This window comes from Gekko japonicus, unplaced genomic scaffold (genome assembly GCF_001447785.1).
Source record: "Gekko japonicus isolate JY-2015 unplaced genomic scaffold, Gekko_japonicus_V1.1 scaffold315, whole genome shotgun sequence".
Classification (NCBI taxonomy): Eukaryota; Metazoa; Chordata; class Lepidosauria; order Squamata; family Gekkonidae; genus Gekko; species Gekko japonicus.
This window is the reverse complement of record NW_015160844.1, coordinates 1,112,521-1,138,608: the sequence shown is the minus strand read 5'-3', so window position 1 is coordinate 1,138,608 and position 26,088 is coordinate 1,112,521. Positions and strand designations below refer to the sequence as shown.

At 42.2% G+C, this 26,088-nt stretch overlaps 1 protein-coding gene across 1 annotated transcript in view; it reads right to left on the bottom strand.

The window, feature by feature from the left end:
- Nucleotides 1-26,088, bottom strand: part of TARBP1 (TAR (HIV-1) RNA binding protein 1) — a 45,236-nt gene that overhangs the window by 15,701 nt on the left and 3,447 nt on the right. Inside the window, exons 2-15 of the mRNA XM_015419836.1 lie at nt 25,424-25,521; nt 24,911-24,980; nt 21,462-21,610; nt 18,719-18,771; nt 17,859-17,956; nt 16,598-16,733; nt 16,418-16,514; nt 13,254-13,343; nt 12,063-12,213; nt 8,985-9,081; nt 7,439-7,614; nt 6,769-6,866; nt 2,514-2,675; nt 223-413 (exon numbers count right to left, since the gene is read on the bottom strand). Of these exons, the coding sequence (XP_015275322.1) occupies nt 223-413; nt 2,514-2,675; nt 6,769-6,866; nt 7,439-7,614; nt 8,985-9,081; nt 12,063-12,213; nt 13,254-13,343; nt 16,418-16,514; nt 16,598-16,733; nt 17,859-17,956; nt 18,719-18,771; nt 21,462-21,610; nt 24,911-24,980; nt 25,424-25,521 (1,666 nt within the window). The remainder of the gene's footprint in view (nt 1-222; nt 414-2,513; nt 2,676-6,768; nt 6,867-7,438; nt 7,615-8,984; nt 9,082-12,062; nt 12,214-13,253; nt 13,344-16,417; nt 16,515-16,597; nt 16,734-17,858; nt 17,957-18,718; nt 18,772-21,461; nt 21,611-24,910; nt 24,981-25,423; nt 25,522-26,088) is intronic.

Sequence of the window (26,088 nt, the reverse complement as noted above, 5' to 3'; positions counted from 1 at the left end):
AGGAACGGAAAGATACTTCAACAGCACAAACATGCAGATTATAGTATTCCAAAGGAAAAGCAAACTCAACTCAGAAGTCCAGTTAGAAATCAAGACCCATTAAAATTAATAGGAAAGATACTTCAACAGCACAAACGTGCAGACATTTACTCGGAACATACTTCCAACCAGTTATGTTTAGGATCACAAAATTTAATTAATGAAAGTGATTAATCCATATACCTATTTTTTTCTATACTGCAAGGCTTCTTTAATACATGGTTAAGCTCTGAACAGACAATAACTGTTTTCAAAGTTTCAACTGCTGGCAGAGACTGAAGCTGAAGAGCTGGCTTCTGATCAATAATTTCACAAACCGCACTTAGTGATGCCATGCACACCACCTTCTGAATCTGTTCCCCAAGTTTTAGTTCCTGAAAGTGAAGATACAAAGACAGCTTTCATGATGAAAGCCTAATTCAACATTCTCTAACAAAACATGAAAAAGCAAAAATAACATTATACACATATTTCTACCAGTTCAAATACAGATTAAAAGATCTGCTTATTGAGAATTATGTTTACACACTACATAAGATTCAAGGTTTCAGAGCGGCCCACTGTGAGTAGTGTCCAATGAAGCTCCAGCTGAAGACTGTTAAGAAGGAACACTCCCACCTTTCCCTTCTCCCAGGAAGCCCTGATACCTCTAGAAAGTGAGTGCTTATAGCCACAGGACCACGTGGTCAAAAAGCCACAGGGCCCAAGGCAGCAGTATGGAGGAGGAGGCCCCATCTTGCTCTTGTGCCAAGGTAAGTTTAAGTCTGGCTACTCAAGCCATGTGGTTTTTGTCCAGCAACCTCCGGCATCGGCTTTTTTGAGGGCATGGACGGAAGGTAGGAAACACCTGTACTCACAAGTACCTTTGTTAGAAGAGCAACACTGAAGAGTAAGTTGGGTGCAAATGAAATCTGGTCAGCCCCCCTTTCTCCCCATCCCCAGCATGAAATCAAACCAGGCAGCTTTGATGAGCTGTTTTATTATTTATCATTAATGAAGAGCTACACACTGAGTTGGTATAGAGCATGCATTACTTAGTGAAAGACTAGATATCTAAATCAAAGGAAAGCATGGAGCTTTGGGATTGACAGAGGTGCTGCGGGGTGGGGGAGCAGCAGATCTAGTCTGGAAAGCTGCTCTTCATGTAGACACAAAAACAACACTGAAAGGATCTCTTCTTTTTAAAACCCCATTGCAATGACTTATTGAAATGCACAGTCCTTGTTCGAATACTTGCATAATGTTTGTGCTACTAGTAGCAGCTTAACTTATACCTGCATAATTTACACACACACAGAGAAGTGTCCACAATTTGTTACCCACCAAGCCAAGGTCAACCAACCATGTATTCTCCACTGTCTTCTGAATGTTCCAGCTGCTTCTACTTTCTTCTTCACAGAGATGGTGACACAGCTAAGGAAAAGAATGCCCCCTCTTCTTGCAAAGATACTGCAAGACAGAGCACTCTATGTAGGCCTGCACTACATAAGCAAGATTGCGGCCTACTCACACAAAAAGATGTCATGGAGGATCTGGGAAATCCCCATGTGCATTGTTCAAAACTAGGCTTGCCAACCCCCCAATGGGAGCAGGGGTTCTCCTGATTTCGGGCCCCCAAATTCACCAGCAGCCAGCTGGCTAGTGGGGGAGCCCCACCCTTAAAGAATCCTGGCATGCCTAACGTGCCCAGTGCCAGGCACGTTGTACGGGCAACACTCTAGCATTTGGGTAAAAACTCTATGTTGACCGTAGAGTTTTTATCCTAATGCTAGAGTGTTCCCTAAACGATATGGCCAGCACAATGACATCACTTCCAGGTGATGTCATTGCAGTGCGAGTGCCAGAAGACTCCAGGAGCTGGGCTGGAGCCCACCACCAGGATCAAGGTAAGACCTGGCAACCCTATTCAACACCAAGAGTACTCAACCATTCTCACGACGTTTCACTGTTATGTTTTCTAACTTTTACATCTAATAACAGCAGAAAAACCTATTACTACAGCAATTTTAATTTAGCAGTTTTGTGTGATGTTACTGTCTGTTTACGCTTGTTTTAGCCTAACAAAACTTTTGGCTTCTTTTATTCGGTTATCAGGCTATATCACAGACTTTTTAAAAAATCCCATCCTCACAAAACTAGTTTTATGTCTTTGGATCCTGACCCCTATTTACAGACATACTATTGTTTTAACAGTGCATTACAATTTCTGATTATTTTGCTGAATAACTGATACAGAGTATTATAGGAAAACGTGGAAACACTGTTTTGATAAACCTAAATTCACCTACACATGTACATCCTAATATCTGGTTTTCTGCTGGTAAGCAGAGCAATACCATGTCATTTCTATACAGCCAAGTTACACTTGTGTCAGTGCTCCATATATGCTACTTCTGAAGGATTAGTGTGTGAAAAAATGGGGGTCATGAATAGGTATTATGACTGAACTGCTTTTTTAGGACTAGCAAAATTACCTTTTCACTGCTCATCTCTTGTAAATTGCAGAGGGAGGCACTGATCAGAGAGGAGATGAAACCACAGAAAGACATTTCCTTTGTCCAGCCACTGACTGAGCAGAAGCTCAATAGCTCTGACAACACTGCAAGATATAAATTACAGCGCTCCAGATCTGAAATCTAAAATGAAGCAATAAGTTATTGCACAGAGGCAAAATACCCCCATAAAAATAAGGTCGTACAACAGTCAACTTTATGTTCAAGGCCTGAAGTATATAAAAAACATGAGCATCAGATCCAAAGAGGAATGACCAGAGGTCATCATAAGTTACTTATTGTGTAACCCCCTTCCCTCCATTTCAGAAGTGGCTTGCCACTAGCATTGCTAGGAGGAACTTTCTCCCTGAAATCCAACAATCAATTTCTTTTCTTCTTTTGGAGAATCTGGAGTCTGTTTCTAATCAATTCTGATTTGAGCAAAAGAAAAATTCAAAGAGAGGAAGGGCAAGAATGGAGGTTCTACAAAAATTACAGAATTTTATTCTGCAGATTCTCAGAGGCAGACATTGTCTACTCAGACTCTCCTACCCTTCTGACTAGAGCACCCTGAAGTGTGTAACAAAAAAACGCACCCCAAACCCTGCAAGTGTTGAAGTTATAAAAGAGTGCATAGAAGTCTAACAGAAAGCTACAAAGATAAATCAAAGAGAAATTCTTCTTTTTAAAGAGAAAAGAGAGGAAAAGGAATCAATGACTATATCTAAACAAAGTGAATTTCAAAAGCAGAAATTCTGCTCGCCATAACAAAAGCCTTCAGGTTACATATATTATGAAGGTACTGGGCTCAAAGAGAGAAGGGGTGACCTTCTGCTCAGTGGAGAAGTTGAGCAGCCTCTCAGTGTAGGGACTGCAATCTCATCCCTCCCTGATACGGCCTTTGCCACTAGGTTGAGAAGACAAGCACGAAGGCCTCAGAAATCTAACGCTGGAAGGTGAGAAGCACCATTCGGATCATTCTCAGCCCTATCCGATGTTGTGGTCCGCTTCTGAGTTGCTCCACTTCCCTGAGTGTCTTGTTGATGGCAGTGCACTCTCCAGCCAAGAAGACTGACATCTGTGGTGATCTCCACTCTGGATGGCTCTGTAAAAGGAATGCCCCTTCGTAGGGGGTGTCCCTGAGCCACCAACAGAAGGACCAGCACACAAAAGAAGCGGACGGTTTCTGTTGTGCTTGTGACACAGGATGCAAGAACTCCTGGAACTCCTTATGAGGAAGCAAGAACTCCTGGAATGGCTGGAAGTGAAGACAGACACATGACTAAGCCATTAGGCAGGTTACCATGATGCCTAGTATTCAGGCCAGGAGCATCACATCTGCCAGCGTTCCTTGCACAAGTGGGCAACATTTTCCTGGTGACTCAGGTGACATTCTCCTGAGAGGGAGAGGAAGGGAGAAGTGGGGATGATAGTTGTGCCCAGGAGCAATATGGATTGTATGAGAGGCAGCCTGCTTATTTGGTGCCTCAACAAGAAGCTGTGAGCCTGGAGAGTCTGTAGCATCATCTGAATGTCTTGAAGGCGCTGAAATCTAGACAGTGATCTGATTAGGAGGTTGTCCAGGTATGGGAAGACATGTATCACGCATATCGTAAAAAAAGGTGGGGGGGGGGGGGGGGAGAGAAGAGACGCCGACTGAAAGTGATGAGAGCTGTACACAAACCTGAGGAACCTGCTGTACAACAGATGGATGGGACATGGATGTTAGGCATCCAGCCTGGCTTTGGAGAATTCAGAAGCCTTTTGATCTTTAGTAGATTCTGTCTGAGCTCAACGTTTGGCAAGAGGGTCCTGTAAAAGCTCCTCTGCCCATAGAATGGATGCTCTGAGAAAACCAAGGAGGCAAATCTAGCCCTGATGGCAAGGGCAAAGGCTTCATAGGTCTTCTTGAGAAAAAACTCATTCTGCCTATCACTAGAGCCTTTAAGGGTGCTGTCTCCATCCCTGGGAAGGACAGATATGAGACTGGCTACTGGTGCATCCACTAGGAAGACCTTGAGTGCCTTCATTGTGTCACAGGGTACATTCATTCGGCAATGGAGGAAAGGCCTCTCCCTTCCCATGGGGAGGCCCATTTACTCATCAAAGAAGTCAGGGAAAGGGATGGTGGAAGGTGTTGAAACTGGCTGGCAAAAGAATATGGAATGTCACCTGTTCAAAATATCCTGAGGCATAGCATATCTGAAGTCCGAAATAACCTTGTCTAATATGTGAAGAAAGTCCTCTTGTTGAAACAGTCTGGTGGAAGCTGGGCACAAAGCTATAGTATCCTCTCCTGTCCACTACCTTTCCTTTGTTTCAGAAGCGGAACAGGCAGAGGCTAAGTTAGAATGCAATGACTCTGAACAGCCAGAGAGGGCACAATACCTGAGCCTGGGAACTGGATGGAGGGCTGATTTGGAACCTCATGAACTAAGGAGCCAGTTTGGTATAGTGGTTAAGTGCATGGACTCTAATCTGGGATAACCGGGTTTGATTCCCCACTCCTCCACTTGCACCTGGCTGGATGACCTTGGGCAAGCCTTGGTTCTGATAAGAGATGTTCTTGAAACAGAGCAGTTTCTGTCAGAGCTCTCTCAGCCCCACCTACCTCACAGGGTGTCTGTTGTGGGGAGGGGAAGGGAAAGGAGTTTGTAAGCCGCTCTGAGACACCTTTGGGTAGTGAAGGGTGGGATATAAATCCAATCTCTTCTCTTCTTCTTCTAGAAGTGCTTCTGGGGCACCTGGCCCTGGGATCAGGATAGTAAGAACCAGATTTCTCTGATGAACGATGCCTATGGGAGTGAACACATTTCCTGTTCCTCTTTCTAGAGGAGGAAGACGCCGAGTGAAAGTGATGAGAGCTGTACACAAACTGATGAACTGATGAACGATGTCTATGGGAGTGAACCCATTTCCTGTTCCTCTTTCTAGAGGAGGAGGAGAAGCAGAAAGAGGAGAACTCATCCCATCTTCTGTGGTGCCACTTTTTCTGCCTTTTATCCCTCAGGGTGTTTTGTATGTCCTTAACTGCTTGCTGGATGATACAGGAGTATTTCTTTTGCAAGAAGGGATGCCCCATCTAGAATGGCAGGAGGAGAAGGGTAGGGAGAGCCCCCCCCCAACCCGGGAAACACTGAGTGCAAAGCTGTCCCTCCCATGAGTTACCTGAGCCATAGCTGCAGCTGCAAGGCTGGGCAGCATTTGGGGGAAGCATCCTATTGACACTGTAACTTGCTGAGGCCTCTGAAGCTTCGTAAAAGGAGTTCACCTGCTAGATGGTCCCATGGGCACCCTCCAATGATGGACCCATCCGCCAGCAGATTCTTGGCACAGGAGAGGGCTGGCTGTGCACTCTGTCACCCCTGAAGCCACAGTGGTGCAGAGGCGAGCAGCTGCCAAGGAACTAGCTGACACTTTCGAGGCTTGTTGGTCTGGTGGTGGAGGTATAGCTGAGCCAGGCTCCAGCCACAGTTTAATTCTAGGGGAATCTCGGAGAGGAACAAGACAGCTTCTTCCTCCTCATTTCTGCTGCAAGCACCTGGGCAGTGGAGGAGATGGCTGCTGATTTCTTTTGTTTTGCTGTTTTTAGCTCTCTTTTGCTTTCTGTTCTTCCTCCTCTTTTGCAAGCAAACTGAGGAAGTCTGTCCAGCTGCAGAGCAGGCAGGGCCTGGCCTGGGGTCCACCAACCGATGGAGGCAGTCTTGCAAAAGTCATTTGCATAAGCCTCGCCCACAGAATAAGGAGGTGTAACCCAGTTTTAAGAATATTTTCCTCCACTGATGGAGAACTTAAAATTCTTGAGACAGACCACTGCCACACATCATTCTAAATCTCTCAATAAATCAAAATCTGACCCTGCAATTGAACAGCCATTAATGGTTATTCCATAATCATCTGCCAACTGAGACAACTTAGATAAAATAATTATTTATGAAGAGTCACGCATCCCAAAGGGTGGTGGTGGTTCTCTTAACTAAATCAATTGTCAATGTACAATTTAGAGGTGAAATTAACCAAACTCTCCTGCATCTGAACTCAAGCATTTATACAAAGCTAAGGTTGATAGGAAGATTTTAAATTACTTGTTTTGATAAATAATAAACACATTATGTGACAGTATTTCTCTTTCAAATAATCCTCTAAGTACTTGAAACAAGAACTATTTAAAATATTGATCCCTGTGTATAAGAGCAAGCAGAATTTCACTGGTATGGTAACTACACTAAATACTTACTGTATTTAATTCATTTGCTGAAAGTCTTCTTAGAAGAAAATCCAAAATGCTTTCTGAAGCAGTCATAAATTCATTCTGGAGAAATGTTATTACTCCATCTGTACAAAAATACACTACGTTATACAGCACATATTAGGTTTAGGATATTATAAAATATCTATGGCTGAAACCTACAATTGGACGTATTATAGAGAATGTAAAATTGGAGCCAAAAGTTCATAACATTTAAATTATCAGTTAAATGTCTCATCCTAATTTCCAAATATCTCATGTTCTACAGAGTAGGTCTTGGGGGCATTTTGAATAATTAAGTAGTGATCTGTAAAATTAAAAAACTTAAAACAAACTTTTAGAATTATGTTCAGTTATCTTTCTGTAGAACGAGAAATGAGTGCCCTTGTAATAAAACAAAACTGCAAATATTGCAGTTTCTCCACATCAACTTTTATTATACTGCACTTCATGTTAAAGTGCTTGTTTTTTCACTGCATGTGTCAGAACTCTCTGTATTTAAATGTTAACATGTGACCATTCTTCTAACATGAATTGCAGTTTTAAAATGAGATGTTAGAATTGGTTGTTTGAAGCACTTCTCAGTAGCCTGAAAGTCTGCAACACCAGCCGGAAGAGCAAGATTGATAAAGAGCAACATACTGAAGTAACCACTAACCACTTTGTGGATTGGAACATTTGACTGAACATATCTGCAGTAACTTCAACAATAGCTGGAGGCTTTTATCAGTTTTCAGTGTAGAAATGTAAGGATTAGTGCCAAGTTTCAGCAAGACATCCAGTAGAGGATTTAGGAGGGCCTTCAGCTCCATCCGTTCTGTACTGCCAGTGCCACTATATAAAGAAACATTAAAAAGAGAAGAAGAAGAAACATTCTACTGTCTGTTTTGCTGACTTTTGGATAAAGTGCATTTTGCACACATGCAGAGCAGGTTGCTATCACTCAAGTCACATTCACATCTTCCACACAGCAACACACTGGGAGCCACACAGCAGTCTCCTTTGTAAGCACTCAAGCAAAAAGACCTAACAGTGTTTCAGTTTTTGTGCACGATAAGATTATGATGGAATATCTGTATTAGGGACAGGAGAAAAATGAAAACCTTTTTAGAAATCTGAAAGCAATTTGAAAGAAGAAATGCTACTCGTGTCCACTTATCCCACTTCTGCTTCCCTTAAAACAATACAATCGCTTGCAAAGGCTGGGAAAATCATCTTAAGTATAGGCAACAGCCAAATAAACAAAAAATGTATGCTCCATCTTCCAAACCACTTTGAACACTTCTACAAACTGTGGCTATCACCAGTCAGTATTTTCTGAAAGTTGCCATTTTGAGCCTCTGGTACATGTAGGTAAAGGTAAAGGTTTCCCTTGCTCGAAAGCCAGTCGAATCCAACTCTATGGATGCGGTGCTCATCTCCGTTTCCAAGCTGAAGAGCCAGCACTGTCCAAAGACATTTCCGTGGTCATGTGGCCAGCATGACTAGACACCGAGGCGCATGGAACGCTGTTACCTTCCCACCAAAGTGGTACCTATTTATCTACTTGCAATTTCTTGCTTTCAAACTGCCAGGTTGGCAGGAGCTGGGACCAGAGACAGGAGCTCACTCCGTCATATGGCACTCAGGTCTCGAACTGCTGAACTACCGACCTTCTGGTCTGGTACATGTATACATCCACAAAGAGTGAACACATAATCAAACTACAATCAACTACTCTTAATTTTTCATTTCAAATTAGTAATAACAATGAGTTATTTGGGGTTCAGATTTCTGATTAATGTCCAAATGTATATTCCTTATACATTAGACCATGCTGAATAGGTTTCTGTGCTATAAAATAAAACTATAAAACAGTTAATCTTTATAGACTATTCATCTTATGCACACAGAGAGATGGGTGCAAATTTCAAAGCAATACATAAGGACCCATGATATAGTTAAGCAATCATACCTATGCTAAAGCTAACTTGTGAGCTACTTCATGACAAATCTGATCACATGTCCAGCAGTTTACTCTGATCTCCCAGCTATTTTTAATTATTAAGAATCCAAGTATATAATCCGGAACTATCCTTTATATACAATGCTTGCATTCATCTTTAATGTATCAAAGTTAGAGCTAAATGACAAAGGGAAAAGGAGTGGTTTGTGGAATTCATCCTAAGAAAAATCCAATAGGAAAACGTGACGCTTCTGCTTACTTGTATTCTCTTGTCATCTCTTCTACATCTGCAGCCAGAAGAATCATTGTAGCAACAAGTCTAGCTTCAAACCAATCAGGCATAAGGCAATCCTCTGCTAATATTAATACAATAAAATGTCCAGTTTTTAAAATAAATATTGTGTGGGTATGTATGCATTAATATTTTAAAAATATTTTGGTTGGCGATAGGACAAAATAGTTTCCAAACTACTGTACTGTATTAAAATGTGTTAATATTCTCAAAAGCATCACAAGCACTATTAACTCTGAACACACAATTTTTTCCAGTTTTTGCAAACTTAAGAGGAAAAAATATAACAGGATGATTAATTTTGAGAACAAGGAAAAGAAACCAGTTTAACTATTCAAAGGATTTTTACCACTTAAAATGGCACTCTTACTTATAAAGCAAGTAGATTGGAGGGATAAATCTACTGCCCTTTTACGTAACATAGTTGTACATTACAGATTTTTCTGAATGAGAGGTAGAATTATTTTTGACAAATGCACTAATTTTGCCTGATTAAGCTGTTTAAAAACCTCTACTGTTAAAAAGAACTGAAGCTCCTTTCCAAACTGATTTTAATAGGGGAATAAAAATATTTTTATGCCAATTCTGAACTTGGCGCATACTGTCACCTGTATCAACATGTGATAAGGCGGTTAGAAAATACAAGCATAAGACAGTTAACCCTACAGCTACTGCAAAAACAAGTGCCAAGTTTCTCAAAGCTCCTAACTCAACAATATTATAGAAAGTAAAATTTTAAAGAAAACCAGCTGTCAGGTTATTGTCTTAAATCCGCTTATAGGGATCTTCTATAAACTCAAGTCAATACACAGCCACAGACATCTCACTAGTCTCTTCTGAGAGATCCATCCGGAGAAATGTGATTTGTTTACCACATCGATTCATTTTTATAGAAACATAAGTCTTATCTTACTCTAAATCTCTACCTTAATCATGTGATTGTAAACTAGATTAATGACTGGGTCTTAACTATTGATGAGATAATCAAATGGGTACATCTAAGAATCCATCTGACATGTACTTTTCTAAAGCCAAGATAAGAAGGCCCAACTTAACTCCTAACCTCTATTAAAAGGCAATAAAGCTAATATTTCTGTAAGTGGTTCAATTAGCTGTCAAAGATCAAAGAAAACCCCTATGTAACCAGAGTTCACCAGTCACTGAATCTAGTATGAGCTCAAGCACACAACTATAGGACAACATGCATAATCAGCAAGTAAAGTGATGACATAATCAAAATATTGCTACACTAGCCTGCTACCCATGCTTCGCTACAGTATTTAAGTTTCGTAAACCAAGTTATAATACTGATGATGTGAAATCTGAAATGTGACATTTGTTGTAGGAATTCTAACAGAAAAGATTGTAGTGTAACAAATGCATACGTACTTTTTTTCTTCTCTACTTTACGACCTCTCTCTAGACCCCATTGGTGGTTCTGCCCTCAGGTGCTAGGATCACCAGGCTGCTTGACGAGCTCACTCTGGAGCAGGCCACATAGAACTGTCCATTTAAGAAGCAGTTGTCTGTTAAGTCACCTCCTGTTACCTTCCACGAAAGTGATGACCTCTCTACTTGTGTTCCTGGATTGTTTTACTCATATGGAGACTGTGTTCTGAGCACCTCAGGGTGATCTTGCTGGTACTTGGCCTGTGCAGCTCAGTGCACTGCAGGAGTACTATGTGCAAATCTCTTTGCCGCATTCCTAAGTTGCCTCCTCCTTGTAGCATTGGTGTATCTGGCTTGACGTTTGCCAGGAGCTTTTTTGGGGGCAGTAAGAAGTGAGAGGTGTGAGGGGGAGTTGGTGTGAGGGAGTGGTGATGTGGTGGACATTTCGTCAGGTTCATGAGGGAGGCAGGCATCGAAATGGCTCCTAGAAATGTCCTTTACTATCTCCCCATAAACATTCATACCCTGGCCCTGCTCCTACACCTGACAGACACCAGCCTGTCTGGAGTTTGGGGGGATTGTATTTAAAGGCACCGGGGAGGCTGGGCCAGCAGCAGTGCTAAGGCAATCCTGCTGAGCAAACCTCCCTGGCAACTGTAAGCATCCCACGTCCTCACCTACACCTGACAGGCAGCTGCCTGTCCAGTGTAGGACGGGAAGAGGGGAGGAGTATTAGAAGCCACTGTAGAGGCAGGGCTGGCAGGATCACTAAGGTGTTACTGCTGGGCCAGGCTCCCTAGTGGCTTTAAGCACCCTGCAACCACTGCTGCACCTCACAGACAATCACCTGTTAGGTGTAGGAGGCGGGGGGGAGTGTGTTGGAAGCCATCCCACCTCCTTTCCTACACCAGACAGGCAGCTGCCTGTCCAGTGTAGGACGGGGAGGGGGGAGATTAAAAGTCACTGTGGAGGTGGGGCTGCACCTGACAGACAACCACCTGTTAGGTGTAGGAGGTGGGGAGAGTGTGTTGGAAGCCATCCCACCTCCTCTCCTACACCTGACAGGCAGCTGCCTGTCCAGTGTAGGAGGGGGAGGGGGTAGGAGTATTAGAAGCCACTGTGGAGGTGGGGCTGCACCTGCACCTAACCACCTGTTAGGCATAGGAGGTGAGGGGAGTGTGTTGGAAGCCATCAGAGAGGCTGGGCCAGCAGCTTTGCTTCACCTCACAGGTGGTTCTTGGCCACTCCTGATTTACTCAACTGTCATTAGCTCTCTGCAGTCCCCTGTAACTGTTGGTTTTTTTACCTCAGAACACTGACCTCTGCAGCTGACCAATCAGAGAGTGGGGGGTGCAGAGAGGCAGCTGCCTAGCAGCCGCATAGGAATCAATGGGGGGAGCACATTTTCCCCCTTTTGACCCACTTAGGGGTCGAATTTCTAAAAATCCCTTCTTAGCGAGCATCTACGCCAGTAGGAGCGCTCTCCCCGAATCTGGTGTCTCTAGGTCCAGCAGTTTGGTCTGGGTGTTGATTTTACGGTGAGGGGACTTTCTTTGATATATATAGATATGCTTTCATCCAGTAAAACATTTAGCAAACTGTGACCTTCAAAACAATATATTCAGCTATCTTATAACTGTATGCATTGCTTTTTACATATAAATGACTTACCACTGGCTACAGGTGTTTTCAGATAGTCCTGTACAAGAAACTGCACATAAACATTTAAGAATGTTTTGTCTCGAGGCACACCATAGTTTAAAGGCCTTTGAAAGTGCTTGTCATTTGCATGCAGCCAGTCACAAAGCTAAGTGAAACAAAATGAATTATACATATGGTATAGTATTCTTCTTCAAAACATAATTAATACATAGGCAAATACATTCACTTATCTATATTACCATAGCTTCAAAGTACTATAAATTACATCAAAAGCCCATAAATCTAATAAATGTATCCTAAGTTTGTTCCGTTTTGGAAGAAATTCTTCCATTTAGATTGACAGTAAATTAGTGTTTGGTGAGTACAAATTGCTCTACCAGCACAGTATTAACAAATAAAACAAACTTCAGCTCTGAAGGGATGTAGTTAATGTCAGTAAAAATGTTTAGCATGAAGGTGTTTATGAATCTTGTAGCAAGGGGACTTGTCCTATTGTCATACTTGACCAGAATTTGTTAAACCTGCTTCTTTCACCAACCACTAATCATACATACTCTCTTGACTATCTAATATAGTTTCTGCAGTCCTAATCCTATTGCAGTGCTTACTGGATGTCGTAGCCTATCAACTGTACTGATTTACACTAGATAATCTGCCTTGAGTTTCCATGAGAAAGGTGGCGCACACATAATGTAAATAAATTAAATAGTTGTGTAAACTGAAGTACATTTAAATAAAACCATATTTCTTTTTGAATACTATTCTGTATTTTTCTGGTCTATAGCAGCCTTACACAGAGTGAGCACAAGCTTTTCTGCTGCAAAGTAAGTTCTGCTTCCCCATATTTTAATCCTCAACTATGGATACAGCCTCCAGATCAAGTTCTTTCCCCCATTCTTCAAGCATGCTCTGGTTCCTCTTGGCTCCACACCCTCCAAGCACCTTGCACAATTATCTGCTCAATCATTTACTAAACACTTTAAGTTTTTTTAAATTGTTCTAAGAAAACAGAGGAAGTGGACTTCTGATGGACACTAGAACTGACCAGACAGTGCTACGGAAATCCAGCTTCAGCTCAGGATCAAAAGGACAGGTTCTCCCACAGAAAGCCCATACATCTAAACATACTTGAACAAAACCACTACCACAACAGTGAATACAATACTTTAATATCACTTCTCTCACCATTTTCCACAAAACAGTTCCTCTGCCTAAGGACTCTTCTGGTCTCAGAGATACTATGAAGTTTGAAATGTCTGAAAGTGAAACTTTCTCCTAAATGAACCAAATAAGCAAAGTGATCAGAAAAGAAGGAACACGAGTAATGCTTTTATTTTACAAGCAATTATATAAAACAAGAAGCCTTGCCCTACCTTACCCGGAGCCCAACAGAATAAGCAGGAGCCCACAAGGACTTGTGGGCTGAATTTCCCTCTGCCTTGCCCTACCTTACCCGGAGCCCAACTGGGCACCGCCATCTGCCTCGCTTTGCCTTATGTGGGGCTTGGCCAGTCACCGCTGTCTGCCTTGCCTTGTGCAGTCCAGGCTGGGTGCCGTCTGACTTGCACAGGTCCAGGCCAGGCACCACCATCTGCCTCACTTTGCTTTCCACAGGGCTTGGCCAGGCTGGGTGTTACCATCTGCCACACCTCACCCTGTGCAGGGCTTGGCTGGGGGCCACCATCTGCTTCACTTCCTTAGGGACTCAGCCCAGACCACGAGCTACCATCTGCTTCGCCCCACGTGAGGCAAGGATGACCACTGTCTGCCCCGGCTCACACAGGGCTCAGCTGGGCTGGGTTCAAAGAGCTGTTTGTGCAGGCCAAGCCAGGTACCACCACCTCCCCACATCTCAACTCTCATGCAAGGTCCTAACAGGCCAGGCTCTGTCTCCCCTGGCTGACTGCATGCCACCTTTCCTGCCTTGTGTGGGGCTTGGGTGGGTTGCGTTCAGCCCTTCTGTCACAGGGTTGGCTGGCCCAGGTGGAGGCTATCAGCCCACCAAGAAGCATCCAGTTGTTTCTAATGGTCAATCTGAGAGCATCCATTTTTTAAAGATACAGGCACTCCTTTTATCATTTGGGGTTTTATAATCCCCTCCCCTGTATTTTCTTTTTAGATTTCAGATTTTTCTGCAAACCTAGGGTGCTTTAATTTAACTTGCCAAAGGTCACCCAATGAGTTTCCACAGCAGAAGGGGGATTCAAGGTCCCAATCTGAAACGCTAACCACTACAAAACACTGGTTTTCATGGGGCTGCTGTTGAACAGTAGCAAACATCCAAGTCTGCGTGAGTCAAACAATTTCAGTGGTATCAAGTCACCCAACATTTGCTACCAGATCAGGCCCCAATGAGTCATCCCTCAAAGGCCAAAACAGCCCCAAAAAGGGTCCTCCCCCTTCCCCTGCCTTCTACTGGCAGAAAGCTGGCCAAACTGTTGTGGTTGCCTATCAACAGAAGGAGGAGGAAGAGATTGGATTTATACCCCGCCTGTCACTCAGAGTCTCAGAGCAGCTTACAAAATCCTTTCCCTTCCCCTCCCCACAACAGACACCCTGTGAGGTAGGTGGGGCTGAGAGAGCTCTGACAGAAACTGCTCTTTTTCAAGAACACCTCTGACAGTTCTCCCAGATTAGAGTACGCGCACTTAACCACTACACCAAACTGGCTCTCTGAGGGTATCTGTTTATTAAAGCCACAGGCACTCTTTTATCATTTGGGTGTTTTTAACCACTCAATGTATTTTTTAAAGAGTTCAGATTTTCCTGCAAACCTCAGACATTTTTCAGGTTTGCTGAAAGATTCATCTTGTCCTCTCACTGGTCCAGTCTCTGGAATTAAGTATCCTCAGATGGGGGGGGGGGGCACACTTTGCTATAGAATATCCTACTGTGGGCCTGTGAGACTTGCAGGGAGGATACCTTCTTCCTTGCCACTTTCTCACTGGGCCCAGACTGGCTTCCAGGCTCTACAGCAGCCACCAGCAACCAGACAGGAGGTAGGTGCACAAAAACAGAAAATGATCTTTTATGGGGTTAACCTTCCAATGTATTTTACTAACCATTTTAGATTTTTCTACAAACCTGCATCGTTTCCCCAAGTATGCAGGAAAATCTGTTTAGTGTCAGTGTCGCCCCAATCTGTGGATTTAGATATTTGCAGATGGTGGCACATTTCATTATTAAAAATACAAAAATGATATGAAAGCATGTCTTTTTAAAATCTACCATGCACAAAAATATGCATACTCCAATTAGATGAAATTGTTCTTCAGCTGCAATGACAACTTCATCAAGAAATACAAGCAGTTTCCATATCTGACTCTATAATCCCAATTTAAATTCTCCTTTACCTATGTGTTTTTAAGAGAGACAGCAGTGATGTTAATGTTGGGCACTCAAACACTAATCTCAATTTAATGGAAGATTTTTCAAACAAACATCTGAGCATTCAGTCACGTTTCTTTTAAGCTAAGCAAAGCACCCAATGATTAGAAGAAGAGGAGTTGGTTTTACACCCCGCTCTTCACTACCCAAAGTGTCTTCTGTGTCAGAGTGTCTTACAATCACCTTCCCTTCCCCTTAGGCCTGCCAAATCTCACCAAATCGCGGCGGGGGAACTGCATGTCTTTGCAGAATCCTTGTCGCAGGGACGGCAAGACGGGTTGCACCGCTGTCACCAGGACATGACACTATGCGTCGCTCTGGCAACGGGGCTGTTTGGAGCCCTGTTGCCAGAGCGACGCGTAGCATCAGATCCTGGCAACAGCGGGTGCAACGCGTCTCGCTGTCCCTGCGGCAAGGATTCTGTGAAGACCTACGATCCCCCGCCGCGACTTGGCAACCCTACTTCCCCTCCCCACAACAGACACCATGTGAGGTAGGTGGGGCTGAGAGAGCTCTGAGAGAACTGTGACTGGGTTCCAAGATCTGCTTTGTGCAGGCCAAGCCAGGTCACCGAGCTGGCTTCATGTGGAGGAGTGGCGAATCAAAGCTGGTTCTCCAGATTAGAGTCCTGCTGCTCTTAACCACTACATTAAACTAGTTGATTAGAACAGATAGTATTTTATATACAAAGTCTGTCTGTGTAGCCAAAACACTCAAATGCAATGGTTGATTAGAACAGATAGCATTTTATATACAAAGTCTGTGTAGCCAAAACACTCAAATGCAATACCAAAAAAGCCAAGACAAAATATGTCAATTTAGGGTTTTTTAAAAAAGATACTACAGCTCCAGTGGTCAAACACAGTCTTGTGAAGTAAACAGTGGAGTTCCCTTATAACCTAGTAGCCCACAAAAATATACATGCGTCTCCCTCTGAAAACTGTTTCGAAGCAAACACTTACTACATTGGTCAAGAGCATTGCTGCTTTAAGAAGGTAGCACTGAGCAGCTCCTCGTAGCAAAATCTGATGTGTGATCATGGTACATTGTAGCACATCTCTGCAGAAGGATAAAAGACACACTTTGAGAAGTCAACACAATGGAACAGAGACTAATCACATAGGTAAAACTCAGCTTGTTACCTCAGAGCTAGGAGTCCTTCCATATCTAGTGCTCTACATGCTGGAATATGTGCCAGAGCCATGGATAGAAACAAAACTGGAATGGCACACCAGTGCCTATTGCTCATCCTCTGTATAAACTTTAACAAAAAGCTACCTGGGAGGAAAACACACAGAAATAAAATATCTTTGTAAAATTACCACCCATAAATGGTAACAAACCAATACTGTAGCCAAAACGTATGGTATATTCTCTGTGCCCAACTGACCCCTTCATTAATCCCAGCCTCAACTCACCCAGAGTCATTTGACTGATGATACAAGATGCAGCACAGAAGGCAGAAAAAAAGACAGTAGTCAGACCATCAGGGTAAATGGCATCAGAATGGAATAGGACTCACGCGCATCTAGTTCTATACTGTGAATGATCACTGAATATTGTTATGCTGCTCCCCCCTACCAGCACCTCAATTCCAAGTCCAGCCAGACTGGAAAGCGTAAATTGGAGAAAAAGACGGGACTAGGGACAGTAGCCTGTGCCCTGCAAAATTCAGTTCAGTATGCAACATACATCCCCATGATGTTCCCAGACTACCCTGATCCCAGCATAGGCAGAAAAGAGGAGGGGTGTGTATCTAAGAACAACATAAAAAGTAACCACTTTCCCCACTCTAGAATTGACAGCAAAGCACACATTACACACCATGTCTTGCCTTGAAAACCCTGCAGGCTCACCATAAGCCAGTTGTGATTTGACCCCCCCCCCCAAAAAAAAAGGACTGTGCTGAAAATCACCCCACAATTGCTTTTCCCACTGTGGTGTTCCAAATACATGTTTACATGGGTAAACTCACATCAGGTATCACGTAAGGAGAAATAATTTTAAAAGCAAAACCAGGTAGCTGAGAAAATATTAAGCATCCCTCTGCTGTTCTGCCCAGAAATAATTATTCTTTTCATTAAGAGCAAGAGGGGCATTTTTATCATTTCACACATAATGTTGAATCTGCCCTCTGAGCACTCCAAACTCCATTCACTGGGCCAAAGAGGAGATGAAGAGGGTCCATTAGCAAAAAAATTCCACACAGTGCTGCCTTGTCTCCTTTTGTTACTTCTTTCCCCAACATCCAGGCATCACTGGCAATGGGAAACAGAGTGCCACCCTTTCCTCTTCCCCAGTCCATTCCCTGCTTCAAGTACCTCTCCACTTTTGTCATATTGGGGCTTAAGCACAGGGAAAGCAGTGAGACACTTTTAATGTAATAAACATGACTAAACATACTTTTTTCTTCCTCTGGGATATTTGTGAAGAAGGCAGCCAAAAACTTCTGCAGCTTTATTCCCAACAAAGGACACATCCCTATCACCTGGCCTGATGACCTGTTAAGTTAAAAAGGAGAAGCAAATACTGAAGACATATATAGTCAGAGCTAGGACTCCCAACTTGCACCAGATGGTGTTTAGCTGACCTGCCATTTATTCAATCAATTAAATTTAAATAATATGCACATTACCTGAAGATTAGTATTTCAGTACTGAAGGAAGTGTGTTAGCATGCAATTTAACAAAAGCTTCTATTTTCTGTTGCAGGAACCTCATGTTTAATATTGAACTAATGCATCAGATCCAACCTTGCCTCAAGCATCATGCAAACATGCCCACTGATGAATCCACTAACAGTGCGATCATAGGCAGTGTTATCTAAGTCCATGGATTTTAACAGTTACAATACAACCACAAGAATTCTTTCTTGGGAGTAAACATCACTGAATAGACCTGTTCAGGTCTGCTCTTAGAGTCACTCTGTAGGACCATACTGTAATCCCACTAATTAAGGTTTGCATTTCTTTATAAAACTCCTCTAAAATGGAGCATCTTGGAAATTCATTATTACTAAGCTATGTCAGTATCTGAAAGAATGTTTTTCAACCTTTATGGCTCTGTTTGAGAACTTCAGAGTATTGTAAATGTGGATTAACCATAGATTATGGTTATCAATTATTTTTCCCTTTCCTTACTAATAAGAATCCTAGCTGTGAGATACCTATGAAAAGTCAGTCTATCCAAGAGATGCATACATAGTTGGCATAAACATCTGATTAGGGATTTAGTTATCCAATTTCTCACTGTATAATTTATTACCTGGAATAAAAAGAACTTTCTGAAAGAGCATCCATTAATGGTCCAATAACAAACTGAAAAAAGAAATTATATTTGCATTAAAACAGATTACAGTAAATAAATCTTTTTATTTATCCTACATAGGTAGGTGTGCTGTATCTTATTAAAATTTCCTTTAAAAGGAAACTTATTAATAAGCAATGCAAGTAATTATTTCGATTAAAGGAGTAATTGATTTTACAAAAGACAGAGCTACATGGAAAAATGTGTCAAGTATACAGGACCAGGACCAGCAGTAATTTATTTTTCATTTTCGTTATTTATAGTCTGCTTTTTTATTGGCAGTTGGGGATTTTTGACCATTTGCAGATTCGTACTTGCAGAAGACACTGCTCCAATGAGTCAAGCTGTCATGGCAGAACACAGGAGGAGAGACGGCCGTACAGATACAAGGATCTAAGGCCATGAATGGCTTTGTAAGTGATAGCCAACACTTTAAATTGAGCACAGTAACTGATGGGCAGTCAGTGGAGTGACTGTAGATTGGGCATAATATGCATGCTTCATCTCACTCTTGATAATTGCCGAGCTGCAGCATTCTGCACCAACTGGAGTTTCTGAATTGATTTTGAGGGGTGACCAATGTACAGTGCATTACAGTAGTACAGTAGTAGCCAGAGCGCTGCGGCCCTGGGAGGCCAGGAGAGGTCCCCCCGCCGCCTCCCGGGGTAAGTGAGGGATCTGCAGGGGGTGGCGGCGGCGGCTTGATTGGGGGGGTGGGAGAGCCTCCCCCTTCCCCCCCATCTCTTTGCCCTCTTTCTTTCCCTCCTTTCCTTCCCCTTTTCTTTTCTTTCCCTCCTTTTCTTTCTCGCTTTCCCTTCTCTTCCTTCCTTCTTTCCTTGTCTCTACCCTCTCTCTTTCCTTCCCTCTTTCCTCTCCTCTTTCCTTCCTTCTTTCCTTCTCTTTCACTCTTTCATTCCTTCTCTCTACACACTCTCTCTCTCTTTCCTTCCCTCTTTCCTCCTTCTGCGGCCCAACTCTAATGAGAAGGGGTTTAAACTTTAAACCCCTTCTCTCTTCACTTCCCCCCCCCCAGGGAAGAGAAGGGGAGGCTTTTGAATATTCCTCCCTCCCCCCTTTTGCTTCCCCTTCTGATATCACTTCCGGTGATGTCAGGGGGTGTTGCATATGCTAATGAGCTATTATGCTAATAGCCTACTAGCTCATTAGCATACCATATGTTAATGAGTTCCTGCAGCTCTTTTTCTAGGAAAAGACCCCTGGCAAAGTGGTCCATATAGTCCAACCATGGTTTAAGGTGACTCTCCAGCCCTGAAATCAAACCTTCTGTCAAAAATTCAGTGCAGAAGTTCAAGTCTGAGGTATGACTTCTTTCATGCATTGGGCCAATCATGATTTGGGAGACACCCAAGGCAGACAAAGAAGCTATAAAATCCTGATGCAACCCTGGTGAGCATCAGTGTTGAAGTTCCCCAGAATGAGCAGTCTGGGTGTCTCCACCACAACATCTGAGAGCACCAATTCAGTCAAGGTACCCCCTGGAGGTGGCTGGTAAACAAGCAGAACGCATAATCTAGCCTTAGTCCCTAATGTGAGGAACATACAGTCAATGCCAGTGATAGTTTGCACTGGAAGCCTGTGGAAGGACTCACAGAGGATAATGGCCACGCCTCCTTTCCGGCAAAGTGTGCATGGTTGACGGAGGACTGCATAACTAGGTGGTGTTAGTTAGGACAGATACACCCATGTCTCTGTCTCTGTCAAGCAAGCGAGGTCAATTTCCTCTTCCTGTAATATCTCATAGAGTTGTGAGATTTGTGTCTTACTGAACTGGTATTACACAGTGCTAGTGTATGAGTAGAGGAAATAGAGCCCTTTGCCTCATCAACGCTTGGAAGGTTATGGAGGTTAAACAGGCAGCAAGCTTCCTTACCACATACTGGCTTTCTTTGATACATCCCACCCTACCAGTTCCCAACTGCAGTAAAATATTGCATTAATCAGACATCCTGCTACACATAGCTTTCAAAGAGTGCTGTAATTGAAAAGATACCTTCTCCCTTTTTTCTTTCAGCATTTAGTTAAGAACTGCAAGTCACTATGTCTTACAGTGAGAGTTAACCGAGCAGAGTATCGAGAGGACTTTTGTGAGTTTTTGCAGAAATCCTCTGCAGTTTCATTAATTTTTCTTTATTATCTTTAATTTTTAAAAGAATATTTAAGAATACAGACATACAGATTTCACCACATTATCTGGGTCATTACTTTTTAAAAAAGGAACTAGCATATTCTCTGTAACACAGCATATAGTTTTGTTCAGATATTATACTACTGAGTGCAAATGATTTGAATGTGTAGGTTACCATGATTTTCCAAAAAGGGGAATCCCCTTACAGCATGCTTTTTTCACCAGAAGACTAACAGCAAAACCCTGTACCAGAGCAAGCCATATACTATGTACCTAAGGCCTCAACGGATAATGTTGCCATCATTTGGGGGAGATGTTGTGGTTTCCTAAATTTCTGTCAAGAACCTACAGATCATGCTGTAGAACTGCATCCTCACTATTTCACAATCTCTTCTAAAATATGAGTGTTCCCATAACGAGAGCAAGTAAATACCTTTTCAACTTTCCACCCTAAGGAATGTTGAGAACAGAGTTCAATGAAACGGGATTTCAAAGACAACTGGGCAAGCTACTGAGCATTGGAATCTAAAGGAGCAGCAGGAAAACAGACCTTACCTCTGAAAATCCTGGTGATGGAGGAAGGCATCGTGTTTGCCACATTTCAAGAAAATGAATAACTCCTTCCTTAGCCAATGTTTTATTTTCACTCTCAAACATTCTTTTGTAAATGCACATGTGCCATGATGGGTGAAAGACCCAACTGTCTGTTGTTTAAATAAAAAAAAAATCAGTTCTCACCAATCCGCACAACAGGATATTTAAAGACATTTTACGTAAGATTATTGTGGAAGAGTATTAAGTATATTTATTTACTTCATTTATGCCATGCCTTTCTTCCCAATGGGGACCCAAAACAGCTTACACTGTTTCCTCTCCTCAATTTTATCCTCACAAAAAACCTTGTGAGGTAGGTTAGGCTTAAGAGTGTGTGACTAGCTGAAGGTCACTCAGCGTATTTCCATGGCAGAGGTGGGGGATTCAAACCTAAGTCTCCCGGATCCTAGTCCAACATTAATCACTACACCATAAGATAAATTTCAATATATTTGCATCAAATTATATAAATTCCTAGTTTATGAAGCTGTCACTTTCACACATATTAAATATCAAGCTGGACCTGGGCTGGCTAATTCCCACTGGCTCCATGACTATTAGAAATCAGAGCTGCCTGCCTTTCACAATGCCTGCTGACTTTTGTTCTCCATAGGCCAGAGTAAAGGGTGAGTTTATACAATCTTTAGCCAAAATCATCAGGATTTTTCACTGCACATACAACAAATAACCAAGGATGTGCAAGTCTGTAATGGACTTTTGCTCCTTCACACAATTTTAGGGGAAAGTATTTCAGGAACTGAACATACATATATCCTAGGCACATATTACATAAAATATAAAAAATGGGATGCAGTCTTGTTGCCTGATCATACTGCCAAAAGGCTGAATACCAGTTGTTGAACATGCCTTTATCTAATAGCGATGCGTGGCCCCACACTGTGGACCAAAAACAAATCAGGACCTTTCTTCAAACTTGGGGTATTTACAAGGTTTAGAGAAAATCTAAAAGATTTCAAAAAGGGGAAGGGGAGGGAATGTTTTTTATATTAACAATGATGTCTGTGCATACACAAACATCACAAATTAAAAATAAACCTAATGATTTAATAACAAAAATCCAGTGAGAAGACCTCATAAGATCACAGCTGTCATGCAGGGGTACCCCAAGCATGGGGAAGTTGGTGACTGATGCTTTGGGCATATCACAAATAAGAACAAACCGTGACAGACTAATAATTATTACTTCCAAAAGCATTTTGGTAATTTTATATAACTAGGAAAAAGGCTCGTTGTGGAAATAAATACACCGATCTCTAGAAAGAGGCTCTGGGCGGGTGCCCCGGCCTTGGACACTCAGTGTCAATTTGCTGTGGCAACCTCAGCAGGGTATAATGACACTGAGTCCACCATTTTCTCCAGAGGAACTGATCTCTGCTACCTAAAGAACAGTTGTAATTTTGAGTGATCTCCAGCCCTCACCTGGAGATTGGCAACGATGGCTCCCCAGAAGGGTATAGTTGATTTGGAGGGTGGAGTCTATGGCTTTGTACCTGCCCGATGTCCCACACCTCCTGAAACCTCACCTTCTCCAGGCTCCATACCTCACAGCCCCAGGAATTTCCCACCTGGAGTTGGCAACCCTATCTCCTTCCCAGCCAATCATCAACCTACCTTTATTTTCTCCTCATTCTTCAGCTTTCCACCCCCCAACACACACCTGCAGCCTCTCCCATGCTCTGAAGCCCTGACTTCTGCGTCACATTGGCTGTCATGGGGGCCACCTCAGCAGCATATAAGGATACAGAGCCCACCACTTTCTCCAGGGGAACTGATCTCTGCCATCTGGAAAGCAGTTGTAATTCTGAGTGATCTCCAGCCCTCACCTGGAGATAGGACACTTTTTACCTCAGAACAGCAAACTGTTTAGAATGTTAGACGCAAAAGCCAATCAAGTCGCATATGCAAACAACCTCTGTGTTCCAAGGCCAATGAGGCTGCATATGCAAATAACCTCTGTGTTCTGACTGGCTATGGGGGGGAACAGCAAACTGTTTAGAATGTTGGACGCAAGACTCAAGCAATGCAGCCAGTGGACAGGGACAGATTCTGAGTGACACACCAGGGCGCCAACCAATTCCGGAGCATGTAGAATGTTCTAGAGAAGTGCCACCACCATTCAACTTTTATATATAAGGGAGATTTCCACATAAATAGTGCAAAACATGCCAAGTCATTCAGTGTGTAGCATAGAAAAATACAATCTCAATTTGGTATTAATTTTAAAAGACTCATTCAATAGTGTTAAGTCCTTATTACAAAAATTAATAAAAGGGAAGAGTAAGGGATTGAACTCAGTACTTAAGGAGTAAGTACTTACTTAAGGAGTAAGGGATGAACTCAATATACACAAATCATAGCAGCTTCAATTCCTGTTGAGAAGCGTCCTGCATTCAAATCAAAGCAGCTTCAAATCCTGTTAGTAGCCATCCTGCAACACAGATGCCTCCTTGAAGCTGTGTTTTGACATTTGATAGCTACAAAATTAACATAAGAAAATTTCTGATGCTGCTTCCTTGAAAGGAATGTGATGTACTTTTCCTGCCATGAAAAAGTCTGTCGAAACACAGCTTCAAGCAGGCATCTGTGTTGCAGGATGGTTACCGACAAGATTTGAAGCTGCTTTGATTTGTGAATACTGAATGCATCCCTTACTCCTTAGGAGACTCTTCCCTTTTATTAATTTTTGTAATAAGGCCTTAACACCATTGAATGAATCTTTTTGAATCAATTCCAAATTGAGATTGTATTTTTCTATGCTACACACTGAATAACTTGGCATGTTTTGCACTATTTATGTGGAAATTATATAAAATTACGAAAATGCTTTTGGAAGTAATTATTATTAGTTATTCTGTCATAGTTTGTTCTTATTTGTGATAGCTGTTTCCATGATTCTCTCTTTGTTTGGTTGTGATGCTTTGGGCAGGCAGTGAGGGAGGAAGACAGATTCTGTCAGAGGTGAGGATGCAAAAGCTGTGGTGGGGGGAACAGGATTCAAGGAGAGTAGAGCAGGGAAATACAAGAGCAAATGTTGGGTAGGGGAAGACAGGGAAGAAGTTTGAAGAAGGAGGAAGGAAGGAATGAATGAAACAGAGACTGAGCAGCAGAGAGGGAGAAAAAACAAACTTGAAGATAGGAAGATGGATTGGAGGTTTAAGGGCAACTGAGCCAACAGGAAAGAAGTTGGGACAAGGGGGGACTTCCCCTCCCCCACAAATTCTTATAGGTCCCCAATTTTTATATTCTTGTTATCCATCAGTCTTAGAAATTATTATTTAACTTGCTAAGCAATCAGATACCAGGAATTGTTTGCAGCTCTATAAAGAAATACATAATCCTTCTCTTTAATACTCAGCAAAATTAGTGTTATTGCCTGGAAATGGTCTTACCTTTTTGTTCTGATATTGCAAGTTCATATAAGCTATTTAACTTCGGTAAAACTGGCTTTATAACATGTATCTAAAATTGAAAAAGAGACATTACATTGATTTTCTCTGCAAATAAATATTTAAACTATAGTACAAACTATACACTAGTCTCTCCTACAATTTACACAACTATGATAAATCTGCAGTCATAAAAATTATAGCATGTAATCTTTGTAGCCCAGTTTCAGTACCCGTTTTGTGAACATCAAACATGAACATAATGCTGCTGCTGTAATCTTCTTTTGCCTTGGATAATAATATAATGAGACCAAATATTTTCTCTTATATTTAAACTTTTTCACCCAAGGGATGAAGTGTTAAGTTTGAAATGCATCAGAGGTGTTTTGCCTGACAAGAGGTCATTCTCAGCCCCTGTTGGCTTCTGCAGTATATACATGTTTACGGTTGCACAACTCTTCTTCCCTTTATAGCAGCCCTCAATAGTAATTTGTAAAGATATTGCATTATATTTACCTGATTTCCTTCCAGAGTCTCCATAATTAAAATATAGTTTCCCCAAAACTCAGTAAGTTGATCCTTTTTCTCAGCAGACCACCAGAACAACCATGGTTCTAGAAGATAAGCAAATCAGAGACATTATCTCATCAGGAAATTATATAAATAATGCCATCTCTAATAATGTTACCAATATGAAAAAGGTAATAAAACTAGGTCTTGTCTTATCTTTTCTCCGTATATAAACCTATCAATGTCAACAAGAAACCTAATGAACAAAGGCCCACATAAGCAGCAAGCAAGGAGTACTATGAACACCACAATCCTTTCCTTTCACATGGATTTGTAGATACAGAGGAAACTCTCATAGGTTTCTACTGATGACTCTCCTCCCACTAGAAGCCCTTATATGAGCACACTGCTACTGGGCCAATACACCTAGTCCTTCCCAATAATCCCAGATGTTCTCGTATTTCACATGGCTATTCAATATCCAACTTTTCTTCAACTTTCACAGGGTTCTCCCACAAATAACATCAGCATGCTGCATGCTAGAGAACCTGTCATGAAATGGGCAGTGAGTATGTGTGCCAGATGTGATGTGCCAGAGAACCTTACACCACTGGTAATGACTGGACATACTGTATTGTACCTGGCATAGCAGAAATGTGTCCAGATGAGGG